Raw genomic sequence first — 17,097 nt, forward strand, 5'->3', positions numbered from 1 at the left:
CTTGTCACCCTTAGGGTGTGATCCAAAGGCCCTGCCCCAGTGCCTGCCCCAGCCCTTCCTGCCCCTCCACTCAGCGGCACTGGCCTCCTTCCTCTCCCTGGAACCCACTGACCTTGGACATGCCTCAGGACCTTTGCACTGCTGTCCTTCTGTCTGGAACGTCTTCCAGATGCCCATGTGGCCCCTCTCTCTCACCTCTGCAGGTGTCTGTTTAAATGTCAGAGGACTTTCCTGGCGAGACAATACCCCATGACAGCAGCTCCTGTGCCCTGCCTTTCTTGGTCTCTTTCGACAGCTCCTTATTGGACATGATGGTATATATTCAGTTCTTTATGGTCTGCCTCCCGACCAAGAGGCCAGTGCCTTGAGGTCATGGGTCTCGTTCCCACTGGGGACTGAACTCAAGGGTGTTCTACTATCTGCTTACACCCCACCCCTTTCAGAAAATTAAAACATATTTTGAGACAGGATCTCACTAAGTAGCTGAGGCTGGCCTTGAATTTTTGATCCTCCTGCCTCAGCCTCCTGAGTAGGAGGATGTGTGCCATCACGCCGGCCTCTGGCTGTGTTTTGAGTGTGGTTGAGGCCGCAGCATTTAGCCGGGGGTAAGTTCTCGAGGAGGAGCTGCTGGAGGCAGGAAGGGATCTCCTTATTTGCAGGTGGCACTGCGGATCTGACTTTGCTCCCTGCGCGGGTCCATCTGAGGGAGCGGCCTGGAGCTGGCCTTGGCAGGCCACGGGCCCTCCCTCCTGGCCTCCCGGGAGCCTGGGGCTGCTGCTTGCCTTCCGACAGGCGCCTGCACCGACAAACAGTAGCTTTTACCTGTGGGAGTCTGAACTTCTCCCTGGTGTAACCTGGTTTCAATTCTGCGACGTGCCCTGGGGGCTCCTGGCACTGGGACATTTTTGAAAAAACATTAGAGAATGAAAACAAACTGGCTTCCCCGAGTAGCTCCAGCTGGTGATCAAGACCCTTCACAAGAGGTGGGACCGAGACTTGGACTTTGGGGCCAGCAAGAAAGAGCAGAGGGAGAGGGATTCCGAAGACATGGCCTGGAGCCCGCGGGAATCCCGCAGGCCAGCCCAGGTCCGAGGCAAGCCTCCTGCGCCCTTGGGAGCCTCTGGCACCTGTGATGCGAGGAGGGTGCCCACGGCATGCCCACGCCCCCTGCTTTACTCATCTACTGACCACACACGGGCAGACCACGCCAGGAGTCCTGCCAGCCTCTGCCCCCACCCCACTTCAGCAGGTCCCTGGGCTTTACCTTGTCCCCAAAGCCCTTCCTGACCCCTGGTTCCAACCCACTGTTCTCCCCTGCTTGGTTGACTACGGCCACCTCTTCACCTGCTCCCATCCCCATGCCTCCCGGAGGCCCACCGCTCACTCTCCATGCAGCAGCCAGAGTGGTCTTTGGAAAACCAGGTCATGTGGCCTCTCGTGCTTAGTGTCCCCTCTCCCGTGGCTCTGCACAGTACTTGGGATAAGCTGATTCCTACGGCACCTCCCTCTCCAGACTCGTCCTCCTGGCTGTCCCTAAACAGTCACCGAGTTCCTGTGCTCACCCCAGGCCCTTGGCACTTGCTGTCCCACCTGCTGGGATCTGGCCGGTGCCTGCCCTTGCTCTCCTGGAGCACCGTCCCTGGAGGACGCCATCCGCCCACCACTGCTCTCATCTCTGACCTTTGATGTTCCTTGCACCCCTTCTGCTGTCGCAGACCGTCTCACCTTCGGATTTGATTGTCTCACCTTCGGATTTGATCGGCTGTTTCTGCCTGGGCCCTGGGGGTTTATGCAAATCAGGGTGCCCCAGTGCACACGGAGCCGACTCAGAGACGGGCAAACAGGAGATCTACTCTGGACTTTTTGACTGTGAGGGCCTGCCGTGCCCCCCTTTTTATTCTAAAGCAAGTTAGGTTTTGATATTTCCAGTCAGCTCCAGAAACACTTGCTGAATTTAATGGCCATTAAACAAACAAACAAACAAACCCTCCCCATTCTCACTCTCTTCCTGTTCTCCCCCAGCCATAGGAGGGCGCTAAAGAGCACCTGCACCTTGCTTTTGGCCAAGGACAGCACTGGCCTCGATGCCAGAGGTGTTCTCCCTGACACCGAGGCTCCTCCTTACTCACGTTTCCACCCAGACCCTTTCCCTGAATTGGGTTCTCATTGGGCAGAGAACATCGAGTCCATCTTTTGGATGGAAAGACTGGGGCCCTAGGGGCTTGCACAAGACAGAACCCGAGACTGCAAGGATTCCCGTCTCTAGCCTGAGGACCTTTCCTGATGATGAATATTCATACTGCCCTGGGCGGGGACAGGTTTGGAATCCACACCTTTATATTTCAGCTCTACAGCTCAGTCCCAGGGATTTTCTAGAGACCTAGAAAAACTATTCCTAGTAGGATAAACAGAATTGTTCTTTCACATAGAGTTTCATTGTAAGATGCCTTTATTTTTCAATCTGTTGAGCCAATAAACCTGATTGTGATAATCTACAAAGCCAGAAGAGTCTCACGCTAATCTTTTTCTATCACTCCAACCTTTCTTCACCTGAGGAGAGCTGCTTGTTCCTCCATTTGAGGGAAGTAATTTATATTTCCCTTCTTGCTTTGGTTACCAGGAAGCTCAGATTCACTCTGAACATGACAAAAGCAGTTCTGAGCCTGAATTTTTTAAAAAATTCATGATGCAGCTCTTTATCCCTTTGCTTAAATAGTTCTCGTTTTAATATGTTTTCCATTTGACGTCCTTCCCGAATCTTTCCGACAGAGACTGTCGGAAATAAATGACTTAAGTTTATTTCCGAAGCTGCCCCCCTCCTTCTGACTTCCCTTACATCTTGCCTGGGGGCTCAGGAGCAGACACACTAAATAAGAGGAGTCCCTCCGCTGGCTCTCACTCTCTTTCTTTGTAAAACATGCTTTCAGGGGAATGTAAATCGTCTTTAAAAGCTTCCATCCTGGCCCACTGCTGACCATCGCTGACCCAGGAGGATCTGCCCTAATTTGCCTTAATAAACTTATTAAATAGTAAATTTCAGGAGGAAGAAGCGACACAGCCCTTATTGGATTAGCAGGACTGCCCGTGGCAGGGAGAAGGCCCGAGAGCTGCGCAGGAAGGCAGGGGGATGATCCGCCAAGTGTTTCCAATAAGCCATTGTCGGCCCAGTTCTGGGCCTTCCTGGGGGTTGCTAGAAAAGTTTCAAGCCTCTAAAAGAAAAAGATGTAAAAAAGGAAAGAAAAGAAAGAAGTGATGGAAAGAAGCATCTGCTCTCCCCTCGAGGAGGTGATTAAATGTGGCAACTCCTACGGGGACCAGGGACTGCAAACCTCCAGGTCGTTGAAGAAGAGGTGTGTGTCCGCCAGGTTGAAGATCATCTCCTCCATCATCAGGCCGATGCGCACGGACGTCGTGGTGTCCTGTGGGAAAGAGAAGGCACAGTCCCATGCAGGCGCAGCCTCTGGGTCTCAGCCTCCTTGCCCACCCCTGAGGGCAGCTTGGGTCCTTCTCCTCGGCCAGCTCTCGAGTGGCCTGGAGTGTGCCCGTGGGGGGCCGGGCTGCTGACGGCGCACAGCCTCCAGGGCCGGCTTCTAGTTCATATCCACCTGCTCCAGTGTTAAGTCTCCTGCAAACACCTGGCTCTGCAGACACCTCAGTGACTGTGTCACAAGGACACGTCCTACGGAAGTGGCCGTAGCCAGCGTGGGCTACAAGACCTTGCTTTGACCGTCACCTTTAATCCCTCCTCTCTCCTCTGTGCCTTCCCAAAGTAACTACTGTCCTGACTCTGGAGCACCCACTCAGATCTTGGTAAATACATCAGCGCCCAGGGATGGCACTTTTTGGTTTTGCGGTACGCCGGGAAGGCTTCAGGGGAGGTGTGTGGGCACTGGGAGGGCCTGACCGTTGGTCTACAAACTTGGCTATCAGAAAGAGTCTGCTGTCCCCAGTACAGTGTCCCTGTTGAACTCAGGTGTGACCATGTGACTGGCTTTGGATGATACTACGTGGGCAGAAGTGGAGTTTCCCTTTTGGCCAGGGGCTCCGTGAGCTGATGTACAGTGCGTCCAGCTTGCTTTCTTCCCACTTCACAGGAAGGAACGTGCTCTGGATGAAGGCTATTCTGTCTACCTGGGTTTCAGGGTAAAGGGGGCACGAATCTGAGCTGCTGCTGGTAATGGACTTACACCACAGTGAAGGGTAGACTGAGAAATAGAGTTGGGGATGTTTGTTACTGTATCGTACCTCACCTATGCTAACGGATGCACACGGGGAATAAGGAGCACACTCATTTTCAGTCCTGCTTGCACACTGTGATGCTGTGTGGAGCAAGAAAGAAGTCCCAGCCTCCGCCTGCATTGCATACCAAGACCAGGATGGCTGTGGGGTGCTCCAGGCACCCGGAAGCTCAAAGTTCCCCAGGTGATTCCAATGTGCTGCCACGGTGAAGAACCACTCGTCCAGAGTGTGTCCAACACCCGGGTCCTCAATTCCTGACAAATACCCGCTAAGTGCTTTCTCCGTACGCCCTAGAGTATGATCTCAGTCAGTCCCTGCAAAGCTCTACGAGGGCAGCAGTGATTCTCCCATTTTACAGATGAAGAAACTGGGGTGCACAGGGCGGGGTACCTAGTTCAAGGCCACACGAGCTAGTGAGCGCTGGGGTCTGACCCCAGGTCACCTGGCTCCAGAAATGGGCTAGGTCTCCATGGGTTGACACGAACACACCAAAAAATATAATTGTTGAGTGAAATAAAAACCCACCTATATGCTCTATACTGCATACTGTTGGCATGTCTTGGTGACACGTGTTACTACGTCTGTCCCTGGGCGCTGACGTATTTACCGAGATCTGAGTGGGTGACCCCAGAGTCAGCACAGCGGTTACTTTTGGAAGGCACAGAGGACAGAGTAGGAACTAAAGGTGACAGTCAAAGCAAAGTTTTGTATCATCCAGAATATTCTAAATTTTTTCAAGAGAAGATATTTGAATATTTACTGTGCAATTAAAAGTTAAATGACAACAACAAACCAAAAGTTCCCGAATGTCTGGAGACCCTGTGGATCACCCGCCCGGCTTGGCAGGCCCCTGCTCAGGTTTCCTGAGAACCCGCTGGGCTCTGCGCTGATGGCGGAAGCTGCCCACGCGGGGCCTCCTTTCATGACTCCTTACTGAAAACCCGTTGGGCCCCTGGGCGGGGAAGTCGGCACCAGCCCCCAGAGGAGCACAGAGCTCGGGGACCCCGTGCCTCTTGCACCCCAGGCAGACCACGTTGTCCAGAAAGAAAGTGCTTCCCCAGGGCTGCAAAGACAGAGGAATTAACATAAAGACTGGTGAGGACTCCACGTTCATTAGTGCCGCAGTCTGGCTGGGCACACAATCACGAGCCACCACACAGCTTGTAGATTCAAACAGCAACTCTTTATTCCCGAACTCACACCAGCCGTCTACAATCACGTTCTGGGGAAATCCACGTTCTCTTCCCAAATCCACGTTCTCTGCCCAAATCCACCTCCACTGGGCTTCTATCTCCAAAATATACTGTCTGAATCCCGTGAGAACTCAAGGGGAACTCAGGCAGCAGGATAGCCCTATTCCCAGCAGGAATAATCTTAAACCTTAAACCTGGAACCTAAACTGGGAACGCCCTAAACCCGATTATCTTAAAACCGGGAACACCCTAATCTGCCTTGGTCCTTGAGCAAGGTCACGTACATTCAATGTCACTGCAACATGGGGTACGCTGGCAAGGAAACTGTCATACCTACTTGGCTAATGGCTCCCAGCACATTAGTATAGAACACATGTGGACTGCGTCAGGACCAGAGCCGTCCCTTTCACCTCGGGTCATCTGTGGAACTTGTTGTCCCCAACACACCCCATAAACACGCCACCCGTCTCTGTGGCTCCAGATACCCAGAGCAGCGTGGAGGGGCACCCTGTTGGACCCAATCAAATAAAAGTTAAAATATGGAGCCTTCGCGCCACGCTCTTCCCCTGACCACAGGCCTCTGACCCCTCAGAGCCACTCTGATCTCTACCGCCCGAGGGAGCGAGGGTTAAATGAGATAGCAGGTGTGTAAACACCGTGCCCAGCCCGGCTGGCATGCAGCAGGACGGCAGCAGCTTCGGGATTGTCACCTCCCCCCGCCCCAGCTCCCTCCCACCCCTAAGCAAAGGACCTGTCTCTGTCAACCCAGCAGGAGCCCCGAAGACGCAGGTCCAGAGCGCACAGCGGACCATTTTCCTAATCATTCTGTACTATTTGGATTAAAGAAAAATCAGTGTTTGTTTTTCCAAATAAGCAATAGTATGAGTGGATCACTTTAGAATAAGGATCAATTTAAACCAGAACAGAGAACTGAGAGAAGGGGGGTTTCCCACAACAGGCTTCATCCCGGGAGGGGCTCTGCGGGCCTGGGGCTGGGGATGGAAGGGCTTCCCTGTAGCCTGGAGAATCTACCGGTGTCTTCCACTGAGCTGCAACCCCAGCCCGAGGCCTCTGTTTTTGTTTCAAAATCAAGAGTCCAAGTGTCTACCCCAAAGTTGCTTTAATGAAGCAGAAGTCGATTTGTCCACTAGAGAATTTCCTTTCTGTATTTCCAACTTTTCTAAGCACAGAACACTTTTTGTCATAGATGACTATAAAATGTGTTTGACTCAAAGAAGGGACACTAGTGCACTATTTATCCCCATCTCAAGCCTTTGGACAGCAGGACGGCAGGTTCCAGGCTCAATAGAAAGGGGCCCCTGTGACGGGGTCTTCTGGATTCCTTCACTGTCCCGGTTGGATAATAATCACGATAACATAATGGAGTTTCTTGGTACCGGGGATCGAACTCAGGGGCACCTGACCACTGAGCCCCATCCCCAGCCCTTCTTTGTATTTTATTCAGAGACAGCGTCTCACTGAGTTGCTTAGCGCCTCGCCGTTGCTGGGGCTGGCTTTGAACTCCTGATCCTCCTGCCTCAGCCTCAGGAGCCACTGGGATTACAGGTGTGCGCGTGGTGTACAATGGAGTTTCATTTAGCCACAAAGATGAATGAAACTATGTCATTTACAAGAAAACGGGTGGAACTGGAGAACATTGTGTCAAGTGAAATAAGCCAACTTGGAAGATTAAGGGTGGTCTGTTTTCTCTCCTTTGTGGAATCCAGAGAGGAAAAAGCACAAGGCGGGATGGGGGGAGTCTCCTGAAAGTCTAAGGGGGATCCGTGGAGTAGAGGAAAGGGAGCCCGGGAGAGAGGAGGGGAGGGAAGGGGATCATCCCCAGTGACACGGCCAAACGCACTGTTGATCATGGGCATGGACAAGTGTGTAACCACGGATCCCATTACACATACAACTGGAAGGCACCAACAAAGATGTGGGAAGTAGTGACAGGAGCCGTCTAACTGAGAGCGTTGGGCAGGGGCTCAGCGGTGGGCTGCCGGCCTGTGACCAAGGGCAGGCCGCCTTCACCAGGGGTGACCCCAGGAAGTCATTCAGCCCGAGAGGGCCTCCTTTTCTCCTCTGTAAGCGGCTCGCTTACTTGATCTGGTGTTAAAAGGTTCAATGAGTTTTTCCAAGTGCAGGTTCCGATACTTCTAGTGAGACCTGAATGACCGGCATTAAAAAAGAAAAAGACTGAGAGTGCCATATGTCTGGGGTCAGCTGAGCGCGGCCGGCGGCCTGCTTTTGTGAGTCAAGTGTTACTGGCCGCGTCCATCCCCACCCGGTCACTTCACGTGGACGGCTGCTCTCATGCCACGTGGCGGAGCTGAGCGTCACCGCACAGACTGAAGCAGAAAGTATTCACTATCCCTTCATGGAAGGAGTGTGCCCATCTCCAGGACAGACGGCAGTGTCAGGCCACCGCACACAGCAACGGGGACTTGTATTTCAGCACAGGGGCCGGTACTGGGTCCTGGTGCAAATGTACTTCTTACTGCGCCGACGCTGACGCACTTAAAAACTCGCGTTAACGACTCGGGGACGCGGAGCCAGGCCCGGAACAGAGCGAGCACGGGGGACCTTAGCTTGGTCACAGCTATTGTTACGTGTCATCACTGCTGACTTGTGCGATGTCACTCAGCTTGGACAGGTGGCTTTGGGTTGAAGCTCACGACTGATCTGACCCATCATTCTTGGGCTGTGTCCTTAATGCCCAATAGGGTCACTCTGCCCTGAGGGGGTGTGTACCCTCTGTGGCTCAGCGTCAAGACAGGACAGGTGCCTCATGCCCAGGAGGATGGGCTGTCCCTGTCCCCACCCCCACCTGCATGCTCCAGACGTCTATGGTGTGTGGAGGTCTCCTATCAGCTGAGTCATTTGGCGGATTTCACTGGGGGCCTCTGTGGTGAGGCTGCAGAGGCTGGCTGTGAGGTTGTATCACTGGCCCCAGAGAGACCAGGACACCAGGGCCCAGGTGGGCTTCCCCAGCAACACCGGGCACCCTTTGCCACCCCTTGTGCCGGGAGAGTCTGGGGGAGTGTCTGTGCCCCGCTGGGAGAGGATGCCGGGGGGGGGGGGGGCAGCTCTCTCCTGGACTCTGCCCTGGCCTTTTCCCTTGGTGACTTCACCTGCGTCCCCAACTGTGATAAACTCTTGCTGTGACTACAACCGCTTTCCTGAGGCCTGGGGTTCTGGTAAGTCGAGTCTGAGAGTGGTCTTGGGCCCGACACGGTGTCTTTATTAGGCACCTGTAACACCCGCGGCTGGCTAACCAGGGAGGCAGCGTGTTGTGCAGAGAAGCCGACCTATCCCTTGCTGGCCTTCCAGGGTGACCACGAACTGAAGGCCTGGCCAGGATCATGGAGATTGGCTCAGGAAAGGCCCCGTGGTCAAGCTGAGCCCATGGGACCTGGCCGCAGAGCTTCAGCCATAACTGCGGGGAAAGAGGCCCTTGGTTCCCCAGGGTGGCAGGTAAGTGTAAGCTGGGAATGGGGGCTGTCCCCTGTCACTGCACAGACGGTGACAGGTCCATGTGACAGCCACATGAAAGTGTCTGGGTCTGGACCTCACCGTGACTTACGTCGACTTCTGGACATTCTGGTCACACAAGCAGGTACATTTTCTTTTTCCTTAGATCACCCTGGGCCACTTAATCGCATCTGCAAAGTCCCCCTTGCCACATAAGATGACACTCACAGGTTTTGGGGACCAGGACGTGGACATCTTTGGGGGCTGTGAGCCTATCAAAGCACACAGCTAGGCCATTTGTGAGAGCTGTGTTGGGCACGTCATCTAAAGGACGGGGCTTGGGACAGAAGTTCTCAGCGGGTGTGGCTGCTCCCCAGACATGGTGGGGAAATCGGGGTGCGCATTTTGGCTGTCACAGTCACGGGGGCGTCTTGGTATTGGAGGTGCCGAGGGTGTTAACGCCTCATGACACGCGTTGGGACGCTGTCCACCCCGGGGAACGGAGGGTTCTCACACACCCAACAGGACTCGAGTCTGGCTGGACGTGCACACAAAAGCCCTGCTTCTAATGATCAGAGCCTCGACTACACCTGCACTACATAAATAAACAAAATATTTTGCCCAGGTTTGATGGGAACTGGGTCTTCTCGTCTGCATGACCAGCGCGCCTGTCCTACTGAAATTCCCTGCGGCTGCTTCATTTTCTTAACTGAGAATGTCCAAATGAGACGTAGGCGCAGGTTGAGTACCTCACGTCTGAAATGCTTGGCACCAGACGTGTCTTGAATTTTTGATTTTATCAGATTTTGGAATATATTTACATATGAATAATGAATAATTTGGAGATGGGACCCAAGTCCACACTCAGATTCACTGACATTTTATATACGTCTCCTACACGTAGAAGGCTGAAGGTCATTTTAGATGATATTGTTAATGTGCCTGTGTTTGACTGTGATCTATTACACAAGGTCTTCCCCATTTTACAGAAAAGTCAAGACTCAGAGTGATGAAGGGGTGGTCCCAGGTCACCCTGCTGGTCAGTGGCCCAGCTGGGAGTCAACCCAGGACAGACCCAGAAACAGACCTGAGCCACTCACCTCACCACTAGGCTCCCCATGTGTCTGTGCAGGGACGAGAATATAAAATATTTTATTAGAAAAGAAGCTTTAGATTGAAAAACAAAGGGGGGGTGGGGGAGGGTAAATGCCTCTTTAAAAGTTGTCGTCTTTTTTTTTTTTTTTTGTGTGGAGCTGGGGATTGAACCCAGGGTCTGTGCACGTGAGGCAAGCACTGTACCCACTGAGCTCTGTCCCCAGCCCCATGTTGTCTACTTTTAAGAAATAAATGATTCATGGAATGAAATTCTCCTTCCTAGGAGGACAGCCGTGACAAGCAGCCATCATCAGGAACCTGCGCAGCCCTCCTGTCGGTGGTGGTCTTCCAATCCAGTAACTGCCAGGCTTGGAGGGGGGAGGTCTGTGGGGGGGAGGGCCCCCCTTATTGCCTCTGAGCATCTGTGCCTTTAATTTCCTGGATTTGATATGAAGAAGCAGAGTTAACTGTGAGTCCCCTTCCTGGGCCCCTTCCTGGTGCCGACGGCTCCTCGGGACCCGGCCCTGGGCCGGGTTTGAGGCAGCCCATTCCAGCCCTGCAGGCTCAGGATGCGTCCCCGCTCTCCCCAGCCAGCTGCACTTGGGTGTAGTCCATACCTCCTTGGGGTGTCACCTGGGAGGCAAAAGAGAGGGGTGCTGTGGGACACTTAGTTTGGTGACCAACTTGAGGGTCATTAATGTTATCAGATGCGACGGTTCCACAAAGAGTTTTCAGAAACACGCGCCTGTGGGGAGCCAGGTTTCTTGGTGTCCTGGCCGGGCTCCGGCTTCCTCCTAGCAGGGGCCTCGTGGGGGCAGTTCTGCTGTTATTCCTCCCAGGGTCCCTCCTCCAGATGCACCCACTGACATTCTAAGCCTTAGACTCAACCTGGCCCCGGGCTCAGCCCTCCTGGGCTGTTGTCCACTTTATTTCCAGCTCCAAACACCTCGGAGCCGTCCCAGGAGAGATGAGGGCCTCTGTTGCCAGTCTTGGGCAGCTGGGGTGAGGCATTATCTCCCTGCTTTCCGCTCCCCGGGAGCCACTGCCCTAGGAAGTCTGGGCACCAGGCGCAGTAGGTGCCTGGGAGTTTGCAGTTGTCTTCAAACACGCACGGGGGCACGTGCCGCAATTTCGTCCATCCCTACTGTTTAGGAAACACCCTTGGCACTCTAGAAGTGTTTCTGGGAGACTTCTGGTGCATGGTAAACAAATTCAATGGCTAATTAGTTTCTTTTTTTAAAAGAAGGGGTTTGGATTGGTTTTTTAAAGGGGGAATCGGTGGGAAGGTTAACATTGCTTTTGCTTGTTTACAGAATTCCTTTAGACTGGACATTGTTAGCATTCTATAAATCAGGGGTTTCGGCCTCGGTTCTGTTGACACTTTGAACCAGGCAACTCTGTCGGGGTGCCCTGTCCCCTGAAGAGTGTGAATGGCGCCCCGACCTCTACCCACTCGATGCCAGTTGTACCCCCACCCAGAGAAGACAGCCACAGGTGTCTCCAGGCTTTATTACATGTGTCCTGGGGACAAAAGTCACCCCCAGTTGAGAACATGTGGCCTACTGATCTGAGAATCATGAAGAGTCATGGTCTCTTGGGTCAGGAAATTGACCTTGGAACTGCAGAGCAAGAGACGTTAAATGACACTAGCCTTCCAGCAAGGTGACGAGCTACAGTGACAACAAGAAGTCTCCAGCCGCGAGCGGGAGGTGCCACTCTCTTGTCTGGGGGCCGTAGTCATGTCCCACCCCTGCAGCCAGGCACCTGGCTACAAATCGGGGCTCTGCTCTTACTACTAGGGACTCGGGCAGGTCACTAGTCCTCCTGGTGCCCGTGTCCTCGGCGTCCACCTCCTGGAGGCAGGGGTGACGGGTGACGAGGCGGTGACAGGGGCCTGGCCCACAGCGAGCACCCTGGTGGGCCAGTTGTTCCTGCTCACATCCATCACCTGCCCTTGCCTGTCCTTTCTCAGGTGCCACTGAAAGGAGGGCCAGGGAGGTGCTCGGCTTGGCAGCTGGTGATCCAGGCCCGTCCCTCTCCTGTCAGCGCCCAGCCGGAGGGGTGGGGGGGTGGGGGGTCTCAGGGGGCCCTGGGCGGGGCGCTGGGCCTGCATGGGCGCTCGCTGGTGTGTCAATCACCCGACTCTGGGACAATGGGCTCTCACCTCTTCCGGATGGCGAGTTCTCCCTCCCTGTCCTCTAAAGAAAAAAACAAACCCGCAAACCAGCCCAAGCCCTCGCGCCTTGCAGTCCACCTTTAAAACCCCGCCAAGTCGCTGTTTACAAGCTGAACAAATAATGACTCTGCCACGAGGAAGCAAAGTCTTAATTAAAGCTATTCACGGAGCAGCTCCCCTATTCGGCAGGGCTTATCTCCAGAGGTGTCAGCCAAGGGTCAGGGACGGATTAGCGCACACCGGAGAGCCGCCCGCCCGGCAGCCTCCTCCGCGCGGTTGGCGTTAATAATAAAGTTGTCATTAAAGAAGGAATTTAATGGCTTTAATTGAGTTTAATTACTTGGAAACTCCTGGAAAACAGATCACCTTGTTGAAAAAAAGACAAAAAAAATCTTTCTTAGGGGAAGACCAGAAAATGCGGCTTGAAGAGCGGGAATAGGTGGGTCCTGTGTTGAGACAGTCAGGCGGGGGAACACCCAACCAGACCAGCTCGGCTTCTGGCAGCTTCAGAGGGGAGCCCAGACGTGGAAGGTGGACCTGCCTGCACTCACAGGAACCCGACCAAGGCTGCAGAGGGGAGCGGACAGACAGGGAGCTTCGGTCAAGTGGAAGGAAAGGTCTCCCCGGCGCCTCTTTCGAGGGTCAACCCTCAGCCTCAGATTTGTGTTGACTTTTGGAGATCGTCCCGTGGCTGCATGTCTAACAGCTTCTGCAACATTTTACTAGGATGTAAATTTGAGGGGTGGGGACTGAGGATGGAACCCAGGGGCCCTCGACCACTGAGCCACGTCCCCAGCCCTATTTTGTATTTTATTTAGAGACAGCGTCTCACTGAGTTGCTCAGGGCCTCGCCATGGCTGAGGCTGGCTTTGAACTCACGATCCTCCTGCCTCAGCCTCCCGAGCTGCTGGGATTACAGGCGTGGGCCACCGTGCCCAACTGGGATGTAAATTTATTTTATTTTTTATTTTAAAAAAGATTTATTTTTTAGTTGTACTTGAACACAATATCTCTATTTTATTTATTTATGTGGTGCTGAGGATTGAACCCAGGGCCTCTCGCGTGCGAGGCAGGTGCTGTACCCTGAGCTACGACCCCAGCCCCTAGGATGTAAATTTAAAGGCAAAAATAAATAGACGGATGGAGCTGTGAGCATGGACAGGCGGTGACCATCCTGATGTGTCCAGGACTGCGGCGCTCCCCGGGTCCCGGGACTGTCAGTGCTACAGGTGGGAAAGTTCAGCCTCCACCCGGCCCGATGCCATCCTTGTCAGCCTCGTGGGCCACCAGCAGTGGCCCCGAGGGGACAGCTTCAGAGCAGGCTTCCAAAGCGTCAGTGTCATTCCACACAGGCTTCCCCTACAGCAGGCCCACGGTGGAAACCCAGGCACAGAGGCAAAAGCACTGGTCGGAGGTCACGTGGCCTTGGACTTGAGTGCGCTGGCTCCAGAGCCCACGCTCTGTCCACAGGGTGAGACCAAACACTCCAGGCTCCGAGGCCTGCAGGGTCCCCGCCTCAGCTCGCAGCCCTGGGCGGTCATGCGGGGCGCGGCTGTGTTTCCATAAGACTACGCACCAAGACAGGTGCCTATTGGGTGGGTGTCCTTTGCTGACCCCTGCTGTGGACCACCATACTACACCGTCTCCTCCCTCCCAGACACCACAGTCCCTTGCCACGTGGAGCTCACCTAAGGGAGGAGGAAGGGGACATGAAAACCTAAGAAACATTTCATGTCACACACAGGGTGGTGTACTACGGGGAGGGAGAAATGAGCCAGATCGAGCGTGTGTGGGGGGGAGGGCTGCTAGCAATGGGGTGATCAGGGAGCCCTCCCAGGGAGGTGACATCTGAGTGAGACCTGATGGCATGAAGGAGCCAGCCATGGGGTGGGTGGGAGAAGGAGCAGCCAGTGCAAAGGCCCCGGGGCAGGAGCAAGTGAGGTTTGCTGGAGCAGCGGAGAGACGCCAGAGAGTGTAGTAGTCGGTGGGAAATAGAGGAGTTACACAGGAATCAGGGCACCCTAATCCCAGCCCTGACCCTGACCCTGACCCTGACCCTGACCCTGACCCTGACTCTAACCCTGACCCTGACCTTCACCCTCTAGACCCCAGGGAAGAGTTTGAACGTGATCTGAAGTGAGTCAGAAACCTGGGAACAGGTGTCGTTCTCACACCCACTCCCCTGCCCCGAGTGGGGCCTGGGCAGCACACAGCCTGCAGCTCTAATCCTCCCACTCTGGTGCGCGAATCCAAAGCCCCTGAGCTCTTCCTAGAGGACAAGAGTGCCCCTGAGAACACGTGGCCTAGGGCTGGGGCCACCTAGGGAGGGGCGGGGCCTGCAGCAGACTGGCCAGCGCCTGCCCTATTTAAAGGAGGCAGGCAGATCCAGCCGCGGGGTGCCCTGGGGGGCAGTAGGGCCAGCGTGGCCACACCCTGTGACTTTTCAAGAGAACCCAGGAACCTGAATCTTTCTCTTTAGAGCGGCTATGATTGGACTCGGGCTCCAACATGCTCCTTCAACACAAGGCGGTGACGGGAGCAGGGACATGGCTCCACTCTCCATTTCCTTGTGGTGAGACCTCTCAGAGTCCCGCTTCCAGCTCGTCGGAAATTCACCCTACGTCACGGTTAACTGTGGTCAACCACCAGGGCAGGGGCGGCGTCTCTGCACCCGCTGGCCGTCCCTCCTCCCCGGGCTCTCGAGGCCACTGCTCCAATTTCTACTTCCATGGGAACGGCTCGTTTAGGTTCCACGTTTGGGTGACATCATGTGTCTTTTGTCACTTAGCATCATGTCCTCGGGTTCCACCCGTGTTGCCAGAAATGCTGGACAGAAATCTGAATTTTAATGTGGAATCTCCTGGTTTTAAATCCTGGCAACTAATTTTAAAGGGTAATGAAAAGACTGTGTTCCAGAGCTGGGCATGGTCTGTGGCCCCCCAGGCCCCGTGTGACAGCTGGCATGGGAGGAACTGGGGACCCGTGTGACAGCTGGCATGGGAAGAACGGGTCCCGGTAACATGAGGAGGCTTGGTGGCCGAGGGGCTCAGAGTGCTGGGTCTGATCCCTTCTCTGCCACTCACCAGCCTGGTGGCTGGGTGGGGTCCTCCTGGGTACAGGGAGAGGGCCACATCTACCAGGCGGGTCTGTCTTTTGGGAAATGACTCATGTGAGGCGTCTGACCTGGTGCCACACGTGGGAGATTCAGGTTCTCCAGCCGCGGGACCCAGGGCCCTGGCTGTGGGTCATGTGCTACAAACTCATAAAAGCAAATACTTCAATTCTGATTCTGAGCGCTCGCTCGCTGCATGAACTGCAAATGAATGAAATAGACCGATTCCTGGAAAACTGCAAACTACCGACTCTCCCAGATGAGATCACGCCACTGGTAAAGGAGCTGAATTCACGGAGCAGCCCCCACCGCCCCCCAGGCCCAGCCGGCTCCGCGGGGGACGCATGGGCCAGGCCTTCCCAGAGGAGTCGGGGCGCCCCACCATCTCTCCCAGAACCACAGGCGGGGCCCTTCCCACCCCGACACCGCAACCAGATGGAGACCGAGCACCAAGCAACAAGAAGAAAACGACCCAGTTTCTCAGTAAAAGAAAGGTGGCCTGGTGCCCGCGGGGACCAGCCGCAGTGCCTGGCTTCTCTCGTGGGGTGGGGGTGGGCAGGAGCTCTTATTCCCGTTTACAGAGGAGCAAACTGAGACCCCAGAGGACGGGGACCGCCCCAGGGCTTGGGTCCAGGAAGAGGTGAAGACGCATTCGATCCGAGGCCTGAGGACTCCCTACGTCACTCACCGAAGGATTCTGATGAGAAATGGCCCAACAGGTGAAGCAGGAAGTGACCTTCTGCCCCATGGGCACCCTGGGTCGGCCACGTGCCCCCAAAGCCTGGGCAAAATGCTCTGCGCACCTAGAGCCCCCAGACCCTCCCTCTCCTCCTTTTCTCTCTCTTTTTTTCTAAATCCACATAACATAAAACGAACCATTTAAACTACACAATTGGTGGCATCACAGGTTATGTAACTGCCACCTCCGACTGGTTTTCATTACCCCAAAGGAATCCCTTACCCATGAAGCTCTGGTCCCCTCTGCCCTGGTAACCCAGTCTGTGCCCTGTGGCTGTGATTCACCACTGTGGGTATTTCACAGAAGCAGACAATGGGAGACCCTCGTGTCAGCTTCTTCTACCTGAGTCACGTCCACCCAGCGTCACGTCCACCCAGTATCACGTTCTCAAGTTTCATCCGTGTTGTAGCCCATATCAGCGCCCCCTCCTTTTCATGGCTGAATACTACTTCATCCTACTAGGATTCTGCACTTTGTTTATTCCTTCATCCATGGATGGACATTTCCAAAGAGATCCTTAAACTGCATTTTTCTACTTTGGAATCAGCCCCTCCTGGGACCTGGCATCAGAGTTCTCCCACTCTGACACTGGAAAGGCACAAAAGTTCACGAATTCAAAGGAAGTGTGGGAAACGGATTCTGGTGAGGGGGACAGGTCCCACTTTCTTATCAAAGTCAACCCCGAACTCAATGGCAGGGTTGACAGCCTCTTGCCTTGGGCAGGTGACACCTCATCCCCAGGGGCTGCTGGAACCCAGCCATCTTTGAGCAAGTTCCAAGACCCTATTGTCGGGAAATAGGTGGCACAAAACACGCAGGTGGGGGGCTGGGGGACAGCTCCTCAACCTGAGATTTAAGTGTCAAGGAAAATTGTTCCCATTATTTCGGTTCCCTGGGTGCCGGGTAGTTTCCACCCTAGAACATTGTGAGTCGCACCCCTATATTTATGAGACAAAGAGCTTCTCGCTCCCGCCCACCTGACAATTTGCTGCAGGAGATTTAAATCCGTCTCTTTTTTCCCCTTCAGCATTCACCAGAAAGAAGGAGGGCTGGGGAGGGGGGAGGAGTTGGC

General features: G+C 54.5%; 1 protein-coding gene across 1 annotated transcript in view; it reads right to left on the reverse strand.

Annotated features, from left to right (window-relative positions):
• Eya2 (EYA transcriptional coactivator and phosphatase 2) overlaps window positions 1–17,097 on the reverse strand; it is a 190,326-nt gene that overhangs the window by 27,285 nt on the left and 145,944 nt on the right. Inside the window, exon 10 of the mRNA XM_046433563.1 lies at window positions 3,330–3,419. Coding sequence (XP_046289519.1) covers window positions 3,330–3,419 — 90 coding nt within the window. The remainder of the gene's footprint in view (window positions 1–3,329; window positions 3,420–17,097) is intronic.

Source organism: Marmota monax, unplaced genomic scaffold, assembly GCF_021218885.2.
Source record: "Marmota monax isolate L192 unplaced genomic scaffold, Marmota_monax_Labrador192_F-V1.1 WCK01_AAM20220418_F8-fsc00014, whole genome shotgun sequence".
Classification (NCBI taxonomy): domain Eukaryota; kingdom Metazoa; phylum Chordata; class Mammalia; order Rodentia; family Sciuridae; genus Marmota; species Marmota monax.